The sequence below is a fragment of the Mesoplodon densirostris genome, chromosome 9 (genome assembly GCF_025265405.1).
Source record: "Mesoplodon densirostris isolate mMesDen1 chromosome 9, mMesDen1 primary haplotype, whole genome shotgun sequence".
NCBI lineage: Eukaryota > Metazoa > Chordata > Mammalia > Artiodactyla > Ziphiidae > Mesoplodon > Mesoplodon densirostris.
The window spans coordinates 17,164,905-17,184,081 of NC_082669.1; the positions used below are offsets into that span (position 1 = coordinate 17,164,905).

Below are 19,177 nucleotides of genomic sequence, written 5' to 3' on the forward strand. Positions count from 1 at the left end.
CCTGCTTTACCTAACACTCATCTAAAACTGTCCCCTCCTTTGGCCCCCAGAGAATGAACGAATGATAACAGGGGTCTCTTCTGGCCTCGACGGCTGCTGCTGCTCCCTCCCTGACCCTTTGAAATGTAGGTTATCCTCAGAGGTCTCTCCTTGGTCCTCTCCTCTTCGTTCTCATACCCTCAGTGATGACTTCTGCAGGTGCTCTCTGACTCCGAAACATATCACAGCCTCTACTTCTCATCTGAGTCACATATCCCGATTTCCCCAGCTCAAGAGCCCCACATGAACGTCTCACAGAAACCTCAAACGCAACAGAATCTGAATTGTTTGCATCTCCCCTTACTCCTCACTTTTCCCCCCTCCTTCCCATGCCCAGCCCTGCTTCTCCTCCTGTGTTAACAGACCAGCATCTGTGAAGTCAGAGGATGAGACGTCCAAAGTGTTAGTAAAATCTTCCCCCTTCTGCTTTCAATAAATGTATGAGGCACTGTGTTAGATGCCAGGGATACACGGCAAGCTGGACACACCGCCCGCCAGGAGCTCGCTGGCTAGCATGCTTCCAGTCAGCTGCTGAGCCCTAACGATTCCTCTGTGCAGACTTCCGTGTCCATCCCCGCCTTTCTATTCCTACCGCAGCCACCCCTCCTCTGGCACCTGGACCACCGTGATAATGTGCCCGTGTTTCTCCCTTCAGTCTCTGCCCCACCTCAACCCATCCTTCACAGAGCTGCCCATTCTCTTTCTCAAGCATGTGATCCGGCTATTCAGCCCCTCAAAAGTCTGCAGTGGTTCCCACTGCTTACAGCGAAAGTCAGAATTCCCTCACATTACCTCGATGGCACTCCATGATTTTTCCACTCAAATCACCTTCTGCACCCTGCTATACACTCCACGGGTACACTGACATTTAGGACATCTCATTCTCTCCCCAACACTCGCGCCTGTTTACTAGCTATTCCCTCAGAATGTCATGGCCTCTATGAAAATTCCCTTGTGTAGCCATCCGAATTAACTGATCCTTCCCTTATTTTACACAGCACAATGCCTGTTCCTCTATTTGCTATCAACCTCTTCCACTTTCTATCAATGTTAGTTGTTTACCTGCCTGTCTCTTTGAGTAGGTCATAAACCCCTGGCTGCCACTAATTAACTTGGCAATCCTGATAAATCTAAGGTTTAACTTTCTCATCAGTAAAATGAAGGGTTAGATTAACTAACTGCTAAGTAACTCCCAACTCCAAAGTTCCACAAGGATGAGTCTTATTTATCTTTGAAAAAGGCAGAATAGCACAGCTTTAAGCTTGGTCTTGGTAGTCAGACAGGTGGTTCTGAATCCCAGCTCTACAACCTACTAGCTCTCAACAATGGGCCTGCTACTTAACATTTCTGGGCCTCAGTTTCTCATCTGTAAAATAGAGAATAATTAGAATTCTTACAGCTTAAAATTTTTTTTAAATATCCGCTTTAGTCAGATATAATTCACAGATCACACAATTCACCCGTTTAAAATATACGACACAACGACTTGGTACATTCACGTAGTTGTACAACCATCACCACAATCAATTTTAGAATATTTTCACTACCCCAAAAAGAAACTCATATCCATCAACAATCACTCCCCATTCCCCCCAGCCCTAGGCAATCACTATTTTACTTTCCATCTCTATGGATTTGCCTCTTCTAGGTATTTCATATCAATGGAATAATATAATATGTGGTCGTTTATGACTGGCTTCTTTCATTTAGCAAAATGTTTTCAAGGTAAACGTATGTTGTAGTAAGAGGACTTCATTTTATTGATAAATAATATTCCATTGTGTGGATATACTACATTTTCTTTTCAATTTATTTATGTATCTATTTATTTATGTATCTATTTATGGCTGTGTTGGGTCTTCCTTTCTGTTCGAGGGCTTTCTCCAGCTGTGGCAAGCAAGGGCCACTCTTCATCACGGTGCGCGGGCCTCTCACTATCGCAGCCTCTCATTGCGGAGCACAGGCTCCAGACGCGCAGGCTCAGTAGTTGTGGCTCACGGGCCTAGTCGCTCCGTGGCATGTGGGATCTTCCCGGACCAGGGCTCGAACCCATGTCCCCTGCATTGGCAGGCAGACTCTCAACCACTGCGCCACCAGGGAAGCCCAGGATATACTACATTTTGTTTATCCCTTCAGATGGACATTCAGTTGTTTCCACCTGGCCATTAAGAATAATGCTGCTCTTTCAGTTTTAAGTAATAAGAAAATGCAACTCAACCTGGCTGAAGCAAAAAACTAGAAGTCCAGCAGGCAGCCCTTGCTTCAGCACAGGTTTAAACATCATCATCAAGACTGACTTTTTCTCCATTTCTCGGCTAGGCTCTGTTCTCTGCTCATTTTTGGTGACAAAATGGCTTCAATAACTCCATTTCACATCCTCTCACAGTCATGCCAATAGGAAAAAGCAAAAGCCCTGGGGTTAGCTCTGTGTGGGCTGTCTCGCTGTGGCCCGAGAGTATAAAACACTAACTGAAGTAGGCTGTGATCTATCCTTGGGAAATGGGGAAGGGACACAAAGGATGTGAACCAAAAACAGATAAGAGATAAACCCCACACAAAACTGAGGCCTCTTTCTGGGAGGATAAATGGATTCTGAACAGCTGAAAAATTTTAAAGCCCAATTTTAAAAACAAAAAAATAAGTAAATTTTAAATAAAAACCCAATTTAAGGTTGTGGTGAAAATTAAAAATAAATGCACATTAAGCATTTAGGAGAATGCTTAACACACAGTAAGTACTTAATAAATGTTAGCTGTTATATTAGCTATTATCTGTATTAGATGAACCACATGAAATTTGATGGAATTTGACATTTAAGAGAAAAACCAATTTCATATAGCCCCATGTCATATATACTCAGCTTAAAATTAAGTCATGTTCAGCCTGCTCTTCCATAACAAAATGTAAAACTGCATCTCAACAGAAGGAATGAGGCTTATTTTCAAAATTTTTTTAAACTTCAGATTACAGAGTCAGAGGCATTTCTCTGCTCTTGAGGAAAATCTGAGAGGCAAGGTATGGGAAAGGGAAGTCTCTGAGACCAGTCGTCTGCAAAGCATTTCCTACACTAACAACAATACGTACTGTGGTTCAGGCCTGATAGCCACCTTAATCCTTTATTAGCCAAAGTTCTCAACTCAGTCTATTAAGAATTCTTTTCATGGGAAAACACCACTTTGATTTCTTAATATAAGCTAACAGGAAACTAGCACTCCTTTAACAAAACGTAATTTTTCAATCTTGCCCAAAATACATTTATCTCATAAAACAAGGGTTACCAAATGCTTATTTCCCTCTTGGACACAGTCTAAACATGATTAAAAAGTAATTTTTAAAACTACTACCAGGATCACCTATTCCTTTTATCACATGTCTTAGGCTCCTCCCTGTCCCCTTGGTCTAGTTTCAAATTATAGACCTAGATAGAGATCACCTGTTATGAACAATGAACACTTTCTTCATGATTTCTTGATCTGATGGTAACTTTGTTGCTCTAATTCACTGTGAGGGCCTACGCTTACACAACATTATCTCCTAACAGTATTAGAGCACGAGCCCTTCCTTCCTTACTCCTGGTCAACAGTAAAGTCTCTGCTCCGCTTTGCCCCCCAAAATAAATAAATAAATAACTTACAGCAGTTATTCCTGAGAAAAATAAAGATTTAAGCTGGCTAAAATAACTGAAAACATATTCATGTTTAGATGCTTAAGAAAATTTTATAATAATTCCCGTTTTCCTTTTTGCCTAGTATAAAAATTCCTAAAATACAACTGAAACACCATAAAATAACTAATAGCTGCCACTTACCACTTACTATGTACCACACACATATTACTTTATTTAATCCTTACATGTATTCTCTGAGAGGTATTACTAGGTCTATTTTAAGAAAAAAAATTGAGACTTAGAAAAATTAAATAATTTATCCAATCCCACTGAGAAAAGTGATGCCTTCAAAACTTGAACCCTGGTCAGCTGCCTCTGACAACAATATCAGCCTCAGCAAAGAATATTCAAAGACTGATCAAACTTCAGGAAAAGGGGAAACTATTACTTCTTCTCAGCTAAGTTGGGGAAGTGAGATAGCCTTTGCTCACACCAAGTAAGAGGATTCAAACGTTAAGAGTAAAATTATACAGCTTAGGATCCTCTGAAAGGTAAATGTATCCTCGAGTGTCCCTCACCTTGATCGCAATGACACTGCAGGTAGTGAGCATCAGTGGAGCCAAGGGGAAGAGAAGAACAGTTCTACTGTTACGGTTATACCTACAGGGTGCTGATTACTACAGAAAGGATATGGAAAGCCTCAGCCCTGTAGCTACTGAGAAACAAAAACAAGTTTTTAAAGCTAAGATAGAAAACACAGTTAAACCTTTTTTTAAAAAACTGTCTTACTGTATACTAAAATTGCCTACATAAAGCAACTTCTAACTCACTCCTACCATACGTGCACATGATAAAACAGTCCAGGCCCCTGTGACATATTAAAAGTAGTCTCGGGCTTCCCTGGTGGTGCAGTGGTTAAGAAGCCGCCTGCCAATGCAGGGGACATGGGTTCGAGCCCTGGTCCGTGAAGATCCCACATGCTGCGGAGCAACTAAGCCCGTGCGCCGCAACTACTGAGCCCACAAGCCACAACTAGTGAAGCCCACATGCCTGGAGCCCGTGCTCCGCAACAAGAGAAGTCACTGCAATGAGAAGTCCATGCACCAGAACGAAGAGTAGCCCCTGCTCGCAACGACTAGAGAAGGCTCATGTACAGCAACAAAGACCCAACGCAGCCAAAAATAAAATAAATGAAATAAATAAAATTATTTTAAAAAATAAATAAATAAAATAAAAATAAGGTTCTTGGGAATTCCCTGGCGGTCCAGTGATTAGGATTCCGTGCTTCCACTGCAGGAGGCCGAGTGGCACAGCCAAAAAATTCAAATTAAAAACAAACAAACAAAAAAAACCCACCATTCCAGAATGACCTTTGGCTCCCACTGAACTGCCTTCTTCCCACTTTCTGGACAAATCCTGAGTTTCCCTACTGACTTCTCTCAGCCAATCCCAGTCAGGCAGTCCCCCAACCTAAGAGATGGCTGATACAACAAAAAGTGCCTCAAGTGCTTTGAAACCCCATGCATTCATGCATAATCTGCTTTAACAGATCTTTAAAGTCATGTAGTTTCTGCCTCTAGGAAGGTATGAAACAAAGGAACTTTGGATAACAAAATGTTCATCACCTTCTGTGGTGATAAAACTTCCAGATGACCCCACAACTGAAACACTGTCATAGCATTTAACAAACTAATAAACAAAAACAAAACAAAGAAAGGTTCTTGCAATAATCTCTCTTTAGGGGCTGAAAACTTTACCTTCTGTTTAGTCCCAGAATGGCTTGCTTTCTGCAGACTAAATGGTAGTTTCAAAAGCCAGTGAATCAGAATCCAGGACTCTAAACCAGCACTCTAAACTGGCTCAGGAACTAAAAGATAATTGACTATAATCAAGTAACTGCTTCTTCAGTCACCCTCACTGCTCCTTCACTGAAACTGCTCCACTGAGAGAGAAAAAGAGAAATAAAGGCCTGATGAATTTTAAGCTCTGTTCCAAGAAGCTGCCTTGGGAAGCACTACAGTAGATGAGGGAAAGACCAGGTGGTTAGGACCAAGCCCTCACCTGCCAATTCTCCCAGAATAGAGCCACTTTTTCCTCTTTACATAGAGTTCTATGTAAAATTTTATTTAAAAAGCATTCTGCAGGAATTCCCTGGTGGTCCAGTGATTAGGACTCCGTGCTTTCACTGCCAAGGGCCCAGGTTCAATTCCTGGTCAGAGGCGGGAAAAAAGCATTTTGCTGCTACAAAGCAAGAGTGAAAAACACTTGTTCAGGTGCTCTCTGAAGTCCTGGCTACTTCACTGCGTTCTCAGATTCACAGCCTTATGCAATAAATTTCAGGTGTGAAAGACACAGTCAATTTTACATCAGTGCTGCAGTTAGTATTCAGTTACATCCTATTTTAGGATAAAACACATCACGCACGCACCCCCCACCAAAAAAAACTTTCAATGGGATATTCTAAAAATACAAATAATCAACAGGATAAGATTCCCTGTGTGAGTGATGGCAACAGCTGACTGACAGCAGAAACAACAGCAGCAAGCTGTGTTCCTTGGATGCCAGAAGCAATAACAGCACCTGTTGACCAAAGAAAGCAGCCAGGTTCAGGAGTCCCAAGAGCCAGGCATTGCTTTTTAGTGGATTGTCTGTCTTATCTCTTCCACATCTGAAACTTCTGTTTCCTGCGCTTACAGAGGTATCCCTGTGTTGCAGTCTGTCTTTACTCCTTCTCCCACCCTGCCTAGTTCACACAGTCGTCTAGGGGCACATCTACTACACTGAGGTACTACAGGGGACATGACACCCACACGCCACGCTCAGCTAAGGTGAGTAACAGTCTTGTGTGTCACAACCAAATTTAAAGCCATCAACAATCTCATCCAGATGTTCCCTTTTGTCCCTATCCTTTTAGGCTCCACATTCGAAGACCCTAACTAGAGAATTCTAATGCCTAAAAATATTTACATTAAGAATATGTCCAAGAATTAGCTGAAATAAATGCACTCTGGAATTGATAGGCTAATTATTCATTTTAAACTTATCAGCAAAGCAGTTTGACTATCAAGATATTCAATGTGGAAGTGAGAATTCAAACATCAGGGACAAAACATTACATTTTGTAGGATTTATCCAGTAAGGCTAAGAACTCAGCATAAAGTATCACGTGTGCCCAAGTATAAACCATGGTCTTTTCCCAAACATTATCCCTCAAAAAAGAAGTAGTTCCCTTAGATTCTAGTCCTTATAAAGCCTTTATAATGATAGATTGCTCTCTCAAGTACCTTATTTTTAACATAATAAGGCAAAAAAAAAAATCTTCAAAAGGAAACGAACAATCAGGAGTACAGTAATGCTAGGCTTGACGGCAGAGGGTAATAGAATGACCATTCCTGGAGGACCCTGACTCGGAGGAGTCTTGGTGAGCCCTAGAAGAGAGGGGAGGAGGGATGAACCACTCCTCACTGACTGACGATTGATCAGGGAACTGTCCAAAATCACTTTAATCAATACTAATTTGGGAGACGTCAACCCAATAAAATCAATGTAAAAAGAGGCAAACAATTTCAACACATTTTTGGAATTATTCCTCCTCATTAATGCTGTACACAAGCCTTTTTAAAAAGCAAGTCAAGGGCTTCCCTGGTGGCGCAGTGGTTGAGAAGCCGCCTGCCACTGCAGGGGACATGGATTCGAGCCCTGGTCCCGGAAGATCCCACAGGCCGCGGACCAACCAAGCCCTTGCGCCACAACTACTGAAGCCTGCGCTCTAGAGCCCGTGAGCCACAACTACTGAAGCCGGCATGCCTGGAGCCCGTGCTCCACAAGAGAAGCCACCGCGATGAGAAGCCCGCGCACCGCAACAAAGAGTAGCCCCCGCTCGCCGCAACTAGAGAAAGCCTGTGTGAAGCAACGAAGACCCAACACAGCCAAAAATAAATAAATAAATTTATAAAAAAAGAAACTAAATATCATAACTAAACATTTGACTACTCCATCTATATCTCTAAAATGTATACTTTCAAGTTGTATAGAATTTTAAACTTTTCATTGGGGAGTTAGGGGACTTACAACCAAGGCTATCTTATATTCGGGTAAAGTATCTGATAATACAAACTCAATGTGAAATGTTCCCCTGGAGACATACACAACGGAATAGACCACCCCCGCCAAAAGAAAGGAAAGAAAGAAAAAAGACCGGTTAATAGCCAGCCACACAAATCACTCTAATGCCACCAGCCTAGATTAGACCGTGCTACCTTTAACCTTGGCTGACAGCGCTCCTGGAATCAAGGCAGGGTACAAGCTTAAAAACCTGGCAACTGCAGGTAATAACTTTTTTTTCTTTTTTTGAAAACAGAACACAAGATTTGGTGGTAAAAATCTGGGGACCTGTTAGACCTTTGATACAAACACAGAGCAAGACAAAAATCTCTTTAATTCTTAGTCATCAACACAAAAAATACTTTATCTACCTGGACCAGATGATGAGACAAAGATAGGTAAATTCTTTACAAATTGTCAAGTTTAAAAAAAGAAAGAAGAAAGAGGGAGGGAGGGAAGAAATACTCACCCCTGAAATATAAAGGGTATCAATGATGAACTAAATTAAAAAAGCTAATCAACTCTTCTCAAATCTTATTCTCCTTAAACTTCCCTATCCCATATATTGCTATTTATCCTCTTTAAACTGATATTTAGCTTCCCTTCTCATATTTTGTACAATGGCATTCTCCAAGTTTCAGGCTCCAGCCCTCTCCTCCCCCCCCACCCCCCCCACCCCCGCCGCTTCTCTTCAGTAAACTGATCTTGCCGTCCTAATTGTCCTCAAAGGTGTATTCTAATCCCAGCCTCCCACCTGCATACCAACTCTCCTTATCCTCCTTTAGGACATCTGTCACTTCAAATACAGTGTGCCTAAAACAAAATCTCTATCCCATCTCCAACCAACTTCTCCCAACTTTCTTAGTCTTCATTAAGTGTAACATTTTCAGTAAAACTGTCACTGTTTTTATTGCTTTCCTCTTCATGTCCCATAATTAGTTCTAGCCCTGCTGACTCTTCTTTAAAAGAACTTTTCAAAATTGGAAGTCTTAAACAGGTTCACTGTCTTTGACTCAATATTTCCATTTCTAAGATTCCACATAATCTGAGAAAATCTGAAATGCAGACAAAGATATTTGCTGAAGTATTATAATGCCTGAAACAGTAAACATGTTTCCAGCAATAAAGAAATATTTAAACAAATTAAGCAGTTAAGTAAATTAGAATATTACTCAGTCACTAATAATTGGTTATGAGAAAAAAAAATTTTAACTTCTTTTTAAAAAATATTTATTTATTCATTTATTTGCCATACCACACGGCATGTGGGATCTTAGTTCCCGGACCAGGGATCGAACCCAAGACCCCTGCATTGGAAGCCCAAAATCTTAACCACTGGAAGTCCCGGTTATGAGAAAATTTTAAGGACATTAAAAATGTTAATGACAAAATGTTAAATAAGGAAAGCAGCGTACAAAATCATACACGAGATGATTAAGTAAGTAACAAAAAACACAGGGATGAAAAAAAGACTAGAAGGAAAAATACCAAAATATTAACAATGTCCCATTTGTGAGTATCCTGCTGGATGGTGACAATGTGAGTCATTTTTGTTTTCTTCTTTTTTTTTTTTTTGGCCTGGCCACAGGGGATCTTAGTTCCCCAACCAGGGACTGAACCCAGGGCCCAGGCACTGAAAACGCCAAGTCATAACCACTGGACCACCAGGAAATCCCTTTGTTTTCTTCTTTATATATTTCTATAGTTTCCAGATATGGTACATAATATTTTAAAAATAAGGAAAAAAGGGGACTTCCCTGGTGGCGCAGTGGTTGAGGCTCTGCGCTCCCAATGCAGGGGGCCTGGGTTTGACCCCTAGTCAGGGAACTAGATCCCACATGCATGCTGCAACTAAGAGTTCACATGCCACAAGTGAGGAGCACGCTGGCTGCAACTAAGGAGCTGGCGACCCACAAGGAGCCTGCCTGCTGCAACTAAGACCCAGCGCAAATAAATAAATAAATCTACATTAAAAAAATAAATAAAATCAGAAAAATGTGTTTCCAATTCAAGACTTGTCAGGTCTCCCTAAATTAATCCTCAAAGTCAATATTATTTTAAACTAAATAGCAAAAATAAACTGGAGGAGGAGCTCAGAAATATTATCTTAATAATATGTAAGAACTGCCCAAAAAATTCTGAAAACAAGAGTGACAAGGTGGGGCAAAAAAAAAAAAAAAAAGAGTGACAAGGTGTATATAGGAGATGTGGGAGAGCCCTTGCCCTACCAAAACCTAAGATGTACTCAGAACTACAGTAAATAAAAAAATACGGAACTAAAGCAGAAACAGAGTAATCAATACCTCAATACTCATACATGGAGAGATGCAATAGAGTTGGGGTGACCAGCCAAATCATTTAGAAAAAAATAAGACAGGGCTTCCCTGGTGGCGCAGTGGTTGAGAGTCCACCTGCCGATGCTGGGGACACAGGTTCGTGCCCCGGTCTGGGAAGATCCCACATGCCTCAGAGCGGCTGTGCCCATGAGCCATGGCCGCTGAGCCTGCACGTCCAGAGCCTGTGCTCCGCAACAGGAGAGGCCACAACAGTGAGAGGCCCGCGTACCGCAAAAAAAAAAAAAATAAGACAGCAATAACCAAAGCCTAATAACCACAGCCAACCTTTACTGCACACTTACCACGGGTCCACAACCTTGGGGCCAGATGTCACTGCATTTCAATTTTTTGGGTTTTCCAAAGACAATATGGTATTGGTGCCTATTTCATGTACTATTAAGACTGCAGCAAGGTCTAGGAGCATGTTTTTAAAACATGCAGCCACAGCCTTCCTGTTCTCAGAGGAAGAGATCCTCCTTCCGTACAAAACAAACCTGTGCTCTGATCACATCCCCTCCTGTCAACTCAGGGCTTTTGCTCCAAATTCCCCTTCTTGTCAGTATTTTCAACCTCTCCCTTTCTACTAGCTCCTTGCCATTGGCTTACATTTGAGAGGGAAAAAAACACTTCTCAGGAACCACTCCCTTGCTACCTTTTCTCCTTTACACAAAGAAAGCTTATTCAATTAGTAACCTTTTAAAAAGAAAAAAAAGAAAAAAAAGACTATGCTGTCATCCCATTCACTCATAGGGCTGCAGGCTCCCTGTGGCCAAAAGCACTGTGCCGAGACTACTCCAGGTGTGGGCTCTAATGATTTCCTAACTGCCAAAGTCAAAGGCCACCATCAGGGTTCATCTCACTTGAATTATTTTGCAGACTGTGCTCTTCCCTTCTCGAAATACCCTTGGTTTCTGTGAATCAACTTTCTCCTGATTCTCCTGTCCCCCTGGCTCCTCCTTTACCCTACCTATGGCTTTCTTCTCTTCACATTCAACACCTTCAGCCAGCTGCCACCAACACTATACCCAACAACTCCCATTTGCATTCCTAACCAGAGCTCTTCCCAGCGCTCTAGCGGTAAACACTCACCAATGTCTCTAACTGGAAGTGAACCACACACCTGTAACTGCCTAACAAAAGCCATCATTAGCTTTTCCCAAAGCTGCTATGCATTCTCTACCTTGAGGAATGGCAACACCATCCACAAATTTAGCTAATTCAGAAACCTGGGATTCATCCTAGACCCCTCCCACTCTCCTCCCACATTAAATTGGACACTAAATCCAATTCTACCCCCTTGATACCCATCAGTCTCCTGAAGCTGGATCTCTTTCCTCTAAGCCATTCTCTACACAGCAGATAGAGTAACCTTTCTAAACATCTCAATCTGTACCCACAGCAATGAGCCCCACTCAGTGCTCACCACACCCTGCACCCCAGCCACACTTCCCTGCTTGACATGCCAAGAACACAATCATGCCACTTACACCTCCACATGTTTATGCCAACTGCAGCACTGCTTTCGCTTGGAAGGCCCTCACCCTACCCCCTCCTATTTACTTGGGAAATTATTACTGGCTCTTCAAGATCCAGTTTAACACAACTCTGTGAATCTACTAAAACCTATTGAACTGTACACTTCAAGTAGATGAACTGTATGGTATGTAAATTATATCTCAACAAAACTCATAATTTTCTGTAAGAAAAGACTTACCATCCGTTTTTTTTTAAATGGGCAAAAGACAAAACAGGCACTTCACAAACAGAAATTTCAAGTGACCAATAAACATACGAAAAGATCTTCAAAACCATCACTCAGGCAAATGCAAATTAAAACCACAATGAGGTATCAGTACATACCCAGAAGAGCTAAAATTAAAAAGAATGACATGATCGAGTATAACAAAGACGCGGAACAACCGAAACTTCATACACTGCAGGTGGGAGTGTAAAGCAGTTCAATCAAAACTATTTCATAATAAAACTGGGAAAAAAATCTCTGCAATTACTACTTAGACTAAGCATACACCTCTTCTATAACTCAGCAATCCCACTGCTAGAGTATATCCCCAAGAGAAATAAGTGCTAATGTCCACAAAAGGACATGTACAAGAATGCTAACAGGGACTTCCCTGGTGGCACAGTGGTTAAGAATCCGCCTGCCAAGGCAGAGGACACGGGTTCAAGCCCTGGTCCCGGAAGATCCCACACACCGCGAAGCAACTAAGCCCGTGCGTGACAACTACTGAAGCCCACGTGCCTAGAGCCCGCGAGCTGCAACCACTGAAGCCCGTGCACCTAGAGCTCGTGCTCCGCAACAACAGAAGCCACTGCAATGGGAGGCCAGCGCACCACAACAAAGTGTAGCCTCCGCTAGCTGCAACTAGAAAAAGCCTGTGCACAGCAACGAAGACCCAATGCAGCCAAAAATAAAGTAAAATAAATTTTTTAAAAGTTTTTTTTTTTAAAAAAGGGTGTTAGGGCTCCCCTGGTGGCGCAGTGGTTGAGAGTCCGCCTGCCGATGCAGGAGACGCGGGTTCGTGCCCCGGTCCGGGAAGATCCCACATGCCGCGGAGCGGCTGGGCCCGTGAGCCATGGCCGCTGAGCCTGCGCGTCCGGAGCCTGTGCTCCACAAGGGGTGAGACCACAACAGTGAGAGGCCCACGTACCGAAAAAAAAAAGGGTGTTAAAAAAATAATTTATAACAAAAAGTGTAAAGAACCCAAATGTCCATCAATGAATGGATAACTACAAACAGTAATATCAACACAATGAAATGTTACCTGACAATAGAAAGGAGTGAAGTACCAATACACACTACCACATGGATGAACCTTGAAAGCATTACGCTGAGAGAAAGAAACCAGACAGAAGATCATATGCTGTATGACTCCATTTATATGAAACATCCAGAACAGATAAGTTTATAGAAAGAGAAAATAAATTAATGAATGCTGGGGTCAAGGGAGAATGGGGAATGACAAACAAGTATGGGGTTTTTTTTGGGGGGGGTAATGAAAATATTCTGGAATTAGATAATAGTTGCACAACTTTGTGAATATACTAAAAAACAGCGAGTTACACACTTTAAAAACTAAATTCTTAAAAAACAAATTTTATGGTATGTGAATTATGTTTCAAGAAAAAAGTTACATGTGAGGAAAAGAATCAATAAATACCAAAAAAATTCTTTAAAACATCTTATACATATGCACAGGCCCCATAGCAAAAATCTATCCCAAGCCGTGTGATTTAGCTAATTCTTAAGAATTAGGTCTTCCCTGCTAGTTCTTCCCTGCTGCCTGTTACAAAGCAGCACAATTAATAATTAGCAAACTAAACTCACTGGAACAATCTGACAAGCCAACAATCTCAGTTGAGAAATCTTAATCTTATTTCTGACAACTACATATTCTAGTGTTCTAAAAAAGCTGCCTATAGGAACTGGTGCAATTCACAAAAGCTCATAGAATTGAACTGAATTAAAATGAATGAAGTGCCACTTGCATATACAAGCATATAATGACAAAAGTAGATCATATTACATCAAGCCAGGCCTATGTAGTCACATAATTCAAGTTTGCCAGTCATTATATTAATATAGTTTAAAATTAGATCTATTACTCTCTTTCCTCCTCTGGAGAATTAACCAAAAAGCAAAAACACTGGGCATCAGGGGACCTGAATTCTGGTCCAAACTAAGCTAGTTGTGTGACCTTACCCTCTATCAGAGCTGTCTGTAAAATGAGGAATACCTCCGAGGCGACGAGTCTCCTGAAGTCCCTCTACCATCACCTCTCCCCCGTGCCACTCTGTGCACCCTGAGTCAAGTCATCATGCTTTCCCCACGTACTATGGAAGGCCAGCTCTCGGTTTCTACTTCTCCCCGCCCCCTATAATCCATTCTCTACATTGACAGCCAGTACTCTTTTCAAAACAGGAATCAGATCCTGCCACTCCCATCCATATGCCTCCCAGCGGCCTACAAGGCCAGGCCTTACCCGTTCTGACTCCTCCCCCCTCACCATCCTCTTGGGCAGCACTCTAGCCACTCTGACCTTTGGGTTCCTCCAACATTCCTAGCCCATTCCTCCCCAGAGCCTTTGCCACACTCCCATCTCCTCCGCCTTATTCTTACTTGTTCAAATGTCACCTCCTCAGAGAACTGAGTGTGGATTCTGGTCCCAGCCTGCTTAGATTCAACTTAATAGCTGGACATGTTACTTACTCATGCTGTGCCCCCGTTTCATCTGTAAACTGCTAACAACAGTGCCTACCGCACAGAATTATCACAAGGGATAAACGCATGTAAAGCAAGCAGCAAATAGACGGGCACGGTTTTCAAATGTCATCTATCACTATACTTAAGGCACGCCATCTTCATTTTCTCGCTCTCCCTGAGCACTGCCTGGAACTGCCTTCCTTTGTCACTCGCTTTAGGGTTCCAAAACCCCCACAGAATGTAAGCTTCGTGAGGAGCTTGCCTTGTCTTGTTCAAAGCTCTACCACCATTTCCTAGGAAAGGCATGCACATACTTGTTGAATGTATGAATAAATCAATCACATCAAGGATTCCTTTAAAATAATACTGCCTTGATTCAAAGAATTAAGTGAAAAACTGCCTCAATCGAACAGTTATGTAATGGGGCTGGTCTCCTCCTGGTCCTTGCAGACTGACCAGTTCATTTAGTCACTGGCTGAGGGGTTTCTGTCAAATCTAGTCACATAACTACAACAGACAACGAAAAACGCTAACAGATTAACCTGTGAGAGTAGAAGTTGAATACTGTGAATATACGCTAATTTTCTGTAAACATACCACGTAAATCCAAATTGCAGCACACCAAAAAAGGCTCTGGCCATTAGGAAAGTCATACCCTGAAATATGAAAATATGAAACATACAGTGACTTTAACTAAAGCTGTTTTTCTACATGTACGTATATATGTAAAACATACGCAGATATACATATTCGCCTGTACACACAAACACACACACACACACACACAGAGCCATCCCCAAAACTAGGGGGATGCTTTTTTCAACTCTTTTTTTTTTTTTTTTTTTTTTGCGGTATGCGGGCCTCTCACTGCTGTGGCCTCCCCCGTTGCGGAGCACAGGCTCCGGACGCGCAGGCTCAGCGGCCATGGCTCACGGGCCCAGCCGCTCCGCGGCACATGGGATCCTCCCAGACCGGGGCACGAACCCGTATCCCCTGCATCGGCAGGCGGACTCCCAACCACTTGCGCCACCAGGGAGGCCCTTCAACTCTTTTTAACTTTTCTTAACAAAATGGGCTACGTGGGAATAAATGTTTTGAACTGAAAGTTGTGACCCAACTCAGGAGCCTAAACATTACAGTTCCCCTTACTTATGGACTAAATTTCCGTCGTTCACCAAAGGAAATCCCAAATATAAGGTTCTGATTACTAGTATTAATTTTTAAAGCATCTAAAACTAACAAATATCCATTGAGATTTAACATCTTAAGACTCCAACATCTAATTTTTACCCACCAGGTCAAGCCCTTAATAAATATTCTTCCCTCACTCTAGTAGTAGTTTCTTTTAATTTTTTTAATTGTTTTTTTAAATTGCTTTAATTGTATCTACATTGTGTGAAATCCTTAACATAGTTGCAAGTTATATTCCGGTTTGAATGAACACAAATCCTGTCATGATACATCACATTAGTAATGACTTAGGCAGTTTTCATAGACGCCACCAATGGGTATGAAATTCGCCAGGCTGAGACCAAAGCGAAGAAGGGAAAAAGCCTAGGAATGCTGCAGGCTAGTCCCGCAAAGAAAACAAACCAACCAAAAATGCTTCGTGATTTTATTTAAAGATGATCACGGACGATCCCCAGAGTACCAAATATATACCACAGAGTTATTTCTTTCTCAAATGGAAGAGTGAAGCCACAAATCTAAGAGGAGGAGTAATCTACGCTGGTAAATTCTTCAAAATTAGGAAAGAAAGGGAAAGGAGACGCGGCGGCGCTCTGCGGTCTCGGAGCCGCTCTCCAGGAAAGGCTTCCCGGGCGCCGGCCGCTCCCACTCCGGTCCGCGGCCAGGCTGGAGATGGCTGGCGGCTGGCATGTTTGAAATATCACCACCCTATTCATCGCCTCCCGGCACAATGAGGCGCTGGGCAGCCGCGCCGAGGACCGCCCGCGCACACGCCCACCCGCCCCGCGCAGCCCGAGACCCGGGCGCAGCCGCGTCGCAGCGAAGTCACGCTCGGCCCGGGCAGAAAGTTTCGGAAAAAAACCCAAGCGCCGAAACGCACAGGTCTCAGAGCTGAACTCGTGCCAGGAACACGCCCGAGGCAAACCACTTGACAACCAGCTCCGGTTTTCAGCAGAAAGGCCGAGAGGCGGGGGCCGGAGAGGAAGAGGAGGCAACACACACACACACACACACACACACACACACACACACACACACACTCACACACACTCTCTCTCTCACTCTCTCTCTCTCTTTCTCTCTCTCTCTCTCTCACTCTCTCTCACTCTCTCTCGCACACTCGGCTCCTCTTCCTCTAGGGCCTCGGCGCCCAGGTGGGAGCGATGCCGCAGGCTCACGCCCGCACGCAGCGCCGGGGCCCGGGCGGCGGGCGCCAGCTCCCCTCCCAGGAAGGCCCGGGACCCCCGGGCCAGCTCGGCGCGCACGAGAGGGTGCGCACGCCCTGCGCTTCCTTCCCCGTCCACCCCCAACGGCCGCGGAAACTGGGGGCCCCAGGGGCCCGGGGTCAGGGGATGCTCGGCGGGCCGGCCGCGAGCTCGCGCGCGCCCCTCCCCCCGGGCCGCCCGCGGGGCGCGCAGGAGGCGAGAGCCGGCGTCTCGGGGGATCAGCTCGCCCGCCCGCCGGCCCCGGGAATCCGGGCAACTTTCCCCTGCGCGGTCGCGGGCTAACCCCGACCGGGCGGAGGCGGGGGTCCGGGGGCTCGCGCGGCGTGGACTCACTTTTTCGGATGTTTCTCTCTTTTCGGCCTCCGCTTTCGGGCCTGAATGGCCAGCACTGAGGAAAGAAGACACACATTAACGGTCGGGCAGGCCAGCGCGGGGCCGCGTGGCGGGGAGAAGGGGACGCCGCGGGCCACTCACCTTTCCGGGAGCTCATCCCGACGCGGGGGAAGTGGGGCGGGGGGCTTCGCGGCGGCGGCGGCGGCGGCGGCGGCAGCGGCAGCGGCAGCAGCTGCACCGGCAGCAGCGTCGCGGGAACCGAGCCGAGCCGAGCTGCAGCCTCCACTCACTCCGCCGGCCGGGAGGAGGCGGGAACCGCGCCTGCGCCGCCGCCGCAGCCGCCGCTCGCGCGGGGGGCCCGGCAAAACCCGCCCCCGGCCGGCCCCGCCCCCACCCCGCCCGCAACCCGCCCCCCCGCCCGGCGGGGTCGAGACCCCCGTGCCGGCCCCGCCCGTGCGTCCTGCACCCACCCGCCTAGCCCACCTGTGCGGAAGTGACCCCCTCCACGACCACCGCCACTCCCTCCCATGCCTCCCCCACCCCAGCCCGCGGCCTGGGCCTCCGCCTCCTGCGCCCCCGCGGCTGGCCCAGGCCTCCCGTCCCTCCCAGGCACGCGGCCTGCGCGACCCTCCCTCTCCAACCACAGCCTCTCTCCTACCCACCCAGGCGGGTCGCGCTGCCCGCTTCTCCATGCGCCCTTCCTTGGCCGGCGCCTCCGCGGGTCTCACACCACCTCTCCTCACGCGGCCTCTTCTCCCCCTTAGCTCCTCTACATCCTTGCATCCCCATGAGCGCCGCTTCCTCCTCTCTGGCGGGTGTGGAAAGGGCACAGGACCAAGAGCTGGGAAACCTGGGTCTTTCACTAGCTGTGTGACCTTGGAAAAGTCATCTTATCTCTCACTTTTATCTACCCCACAGGATTTCCTAATGAAGGAAAAGATGCAGATAGCACAGATAGTAGGATTAAGCTTTTGCACATGAATTAAGGTCCAGTTCAATAAATTCCATGTGTCTAACAATTCGGCACAACAACCCACCACGGAGTTATTTCTTCCAAAGAGGAAACTGAGTCCTGAAGAGGTGAAACAGTTTACCCACCAATGATTCAAACTTAGGCCTACCTGACTCTAATCAAGTTGATTGGGGGATAAAGTAACTGCAGTGATCCGTTTATTTAAATAATTATATTTTTGAAAAATATCCATCCTGACCACTTACCCTCTCAACTATATATATATATATATATATATATATATATATATATTTTTTTTTTTTTTTTTTTTTTGCGGTACGCAGGCCTCTCACCGCTGTGGCCCCTCCCGTTGCGGAGCACAAGCTCCGGACACGCAGGCTCAGCGGCCATGGCCCACGGGCCCAGCCGCTCCGCGGCATGTGGGATCCTCCCGCACCGGGGCACGAACCCGCGTCCCCTGCATCAGCAGGCGGACTCTCAACCACTGCACCACCAGGAAAGCCCTCAACTATACTCTTAACTGATCGGAGTAGCTAACCTTACTATAAAGATCCTAAACCCACCAGAACAGTGCTGCTTGAACTTGAAGAGCTTTTTACTTTCTCGATTTTTTTATTTTCAAAAATATCAAACGTACAGAAAAATTATGAGAAAAATATAGTGGACACCCATATTACCCCATATTCACCAATTTTGAATATTTCACCACATTTGCCTTCCCCGTGTGTATGGGTTTTTGGTTTTGTTTTGTTTATGATGAATCATTTGAGTTTTTTGCAGGCTTTTACCCTTTACCCCTAAGTACTTCCATAAGTATCTACTAAGAACAAAGATACTCTGCTATATAATCAGAATTCCATTATCCAAGAAAATTTCATATCATTATACTATTATCTGTAACATACAGCGGCCATATTCAAATTTTCAAAATGTCCTTTCTAGCTGACTTTTTTCTCAATCCGGAATACAATCAAGGATCATGCATTGCATTTATTTATTTATTTTGTGGTACGTGGGCCTCTCACTGTTGTGGCCTCTCCCATTGCGGAGCACAGGCTCCGGACGCGCAGGCTCCGGACGCGCAGGCTCAGCAGCCATGGCTCACGGGCCCAGCCGCTCCGCGGCATGTGGGATCCTCCCAGACCGGGG

The 19,177-nt window shown here is 44.9% G+C and overlaps 1 protein-coding gene across 6 annotated transcripts in view; it reads right to left on the reverse strand.

Annotated features, from left to right (window-relative positions):
* Positions 1 to 17,848, reverse strand: part of SRPK2 (SRSF protein kinase 2) — a 237,359-nt gene extending 219,511 nt beyond the window's left edge. For 4 of the 6 annotated variants that reach the window (XM_060107949.1, XM_060107948.1, XM_060107946.1 and 1 more), the window contains exons 1-2: positions 17,718 to 17,848; positions 17,056 to 17,110 (exon numbers count right to left, since the gene is read on the reverse strand). In XM_060107949.1, coding sequence (XP_059963932.1) covers positions 17,056 to 17,110; positions 17,718 to 17,844 — 182 coding nt within the window. In that variant the 5' untranslated portion in view covers positions 17,845 to 17,848. Of the gene's footprint in view, positions 1 to 17,055; positions 17,111 to 17,196; positions 17,344 to 17,717 lie in introns of those variants that run through there. The other 2 variants (XM_060107950.1, XM_060107951.1) reach the window with 2 other exon arrangements.
* Positions 17,849 to 19,177: the final 1,329 nt, after the last annotated feature.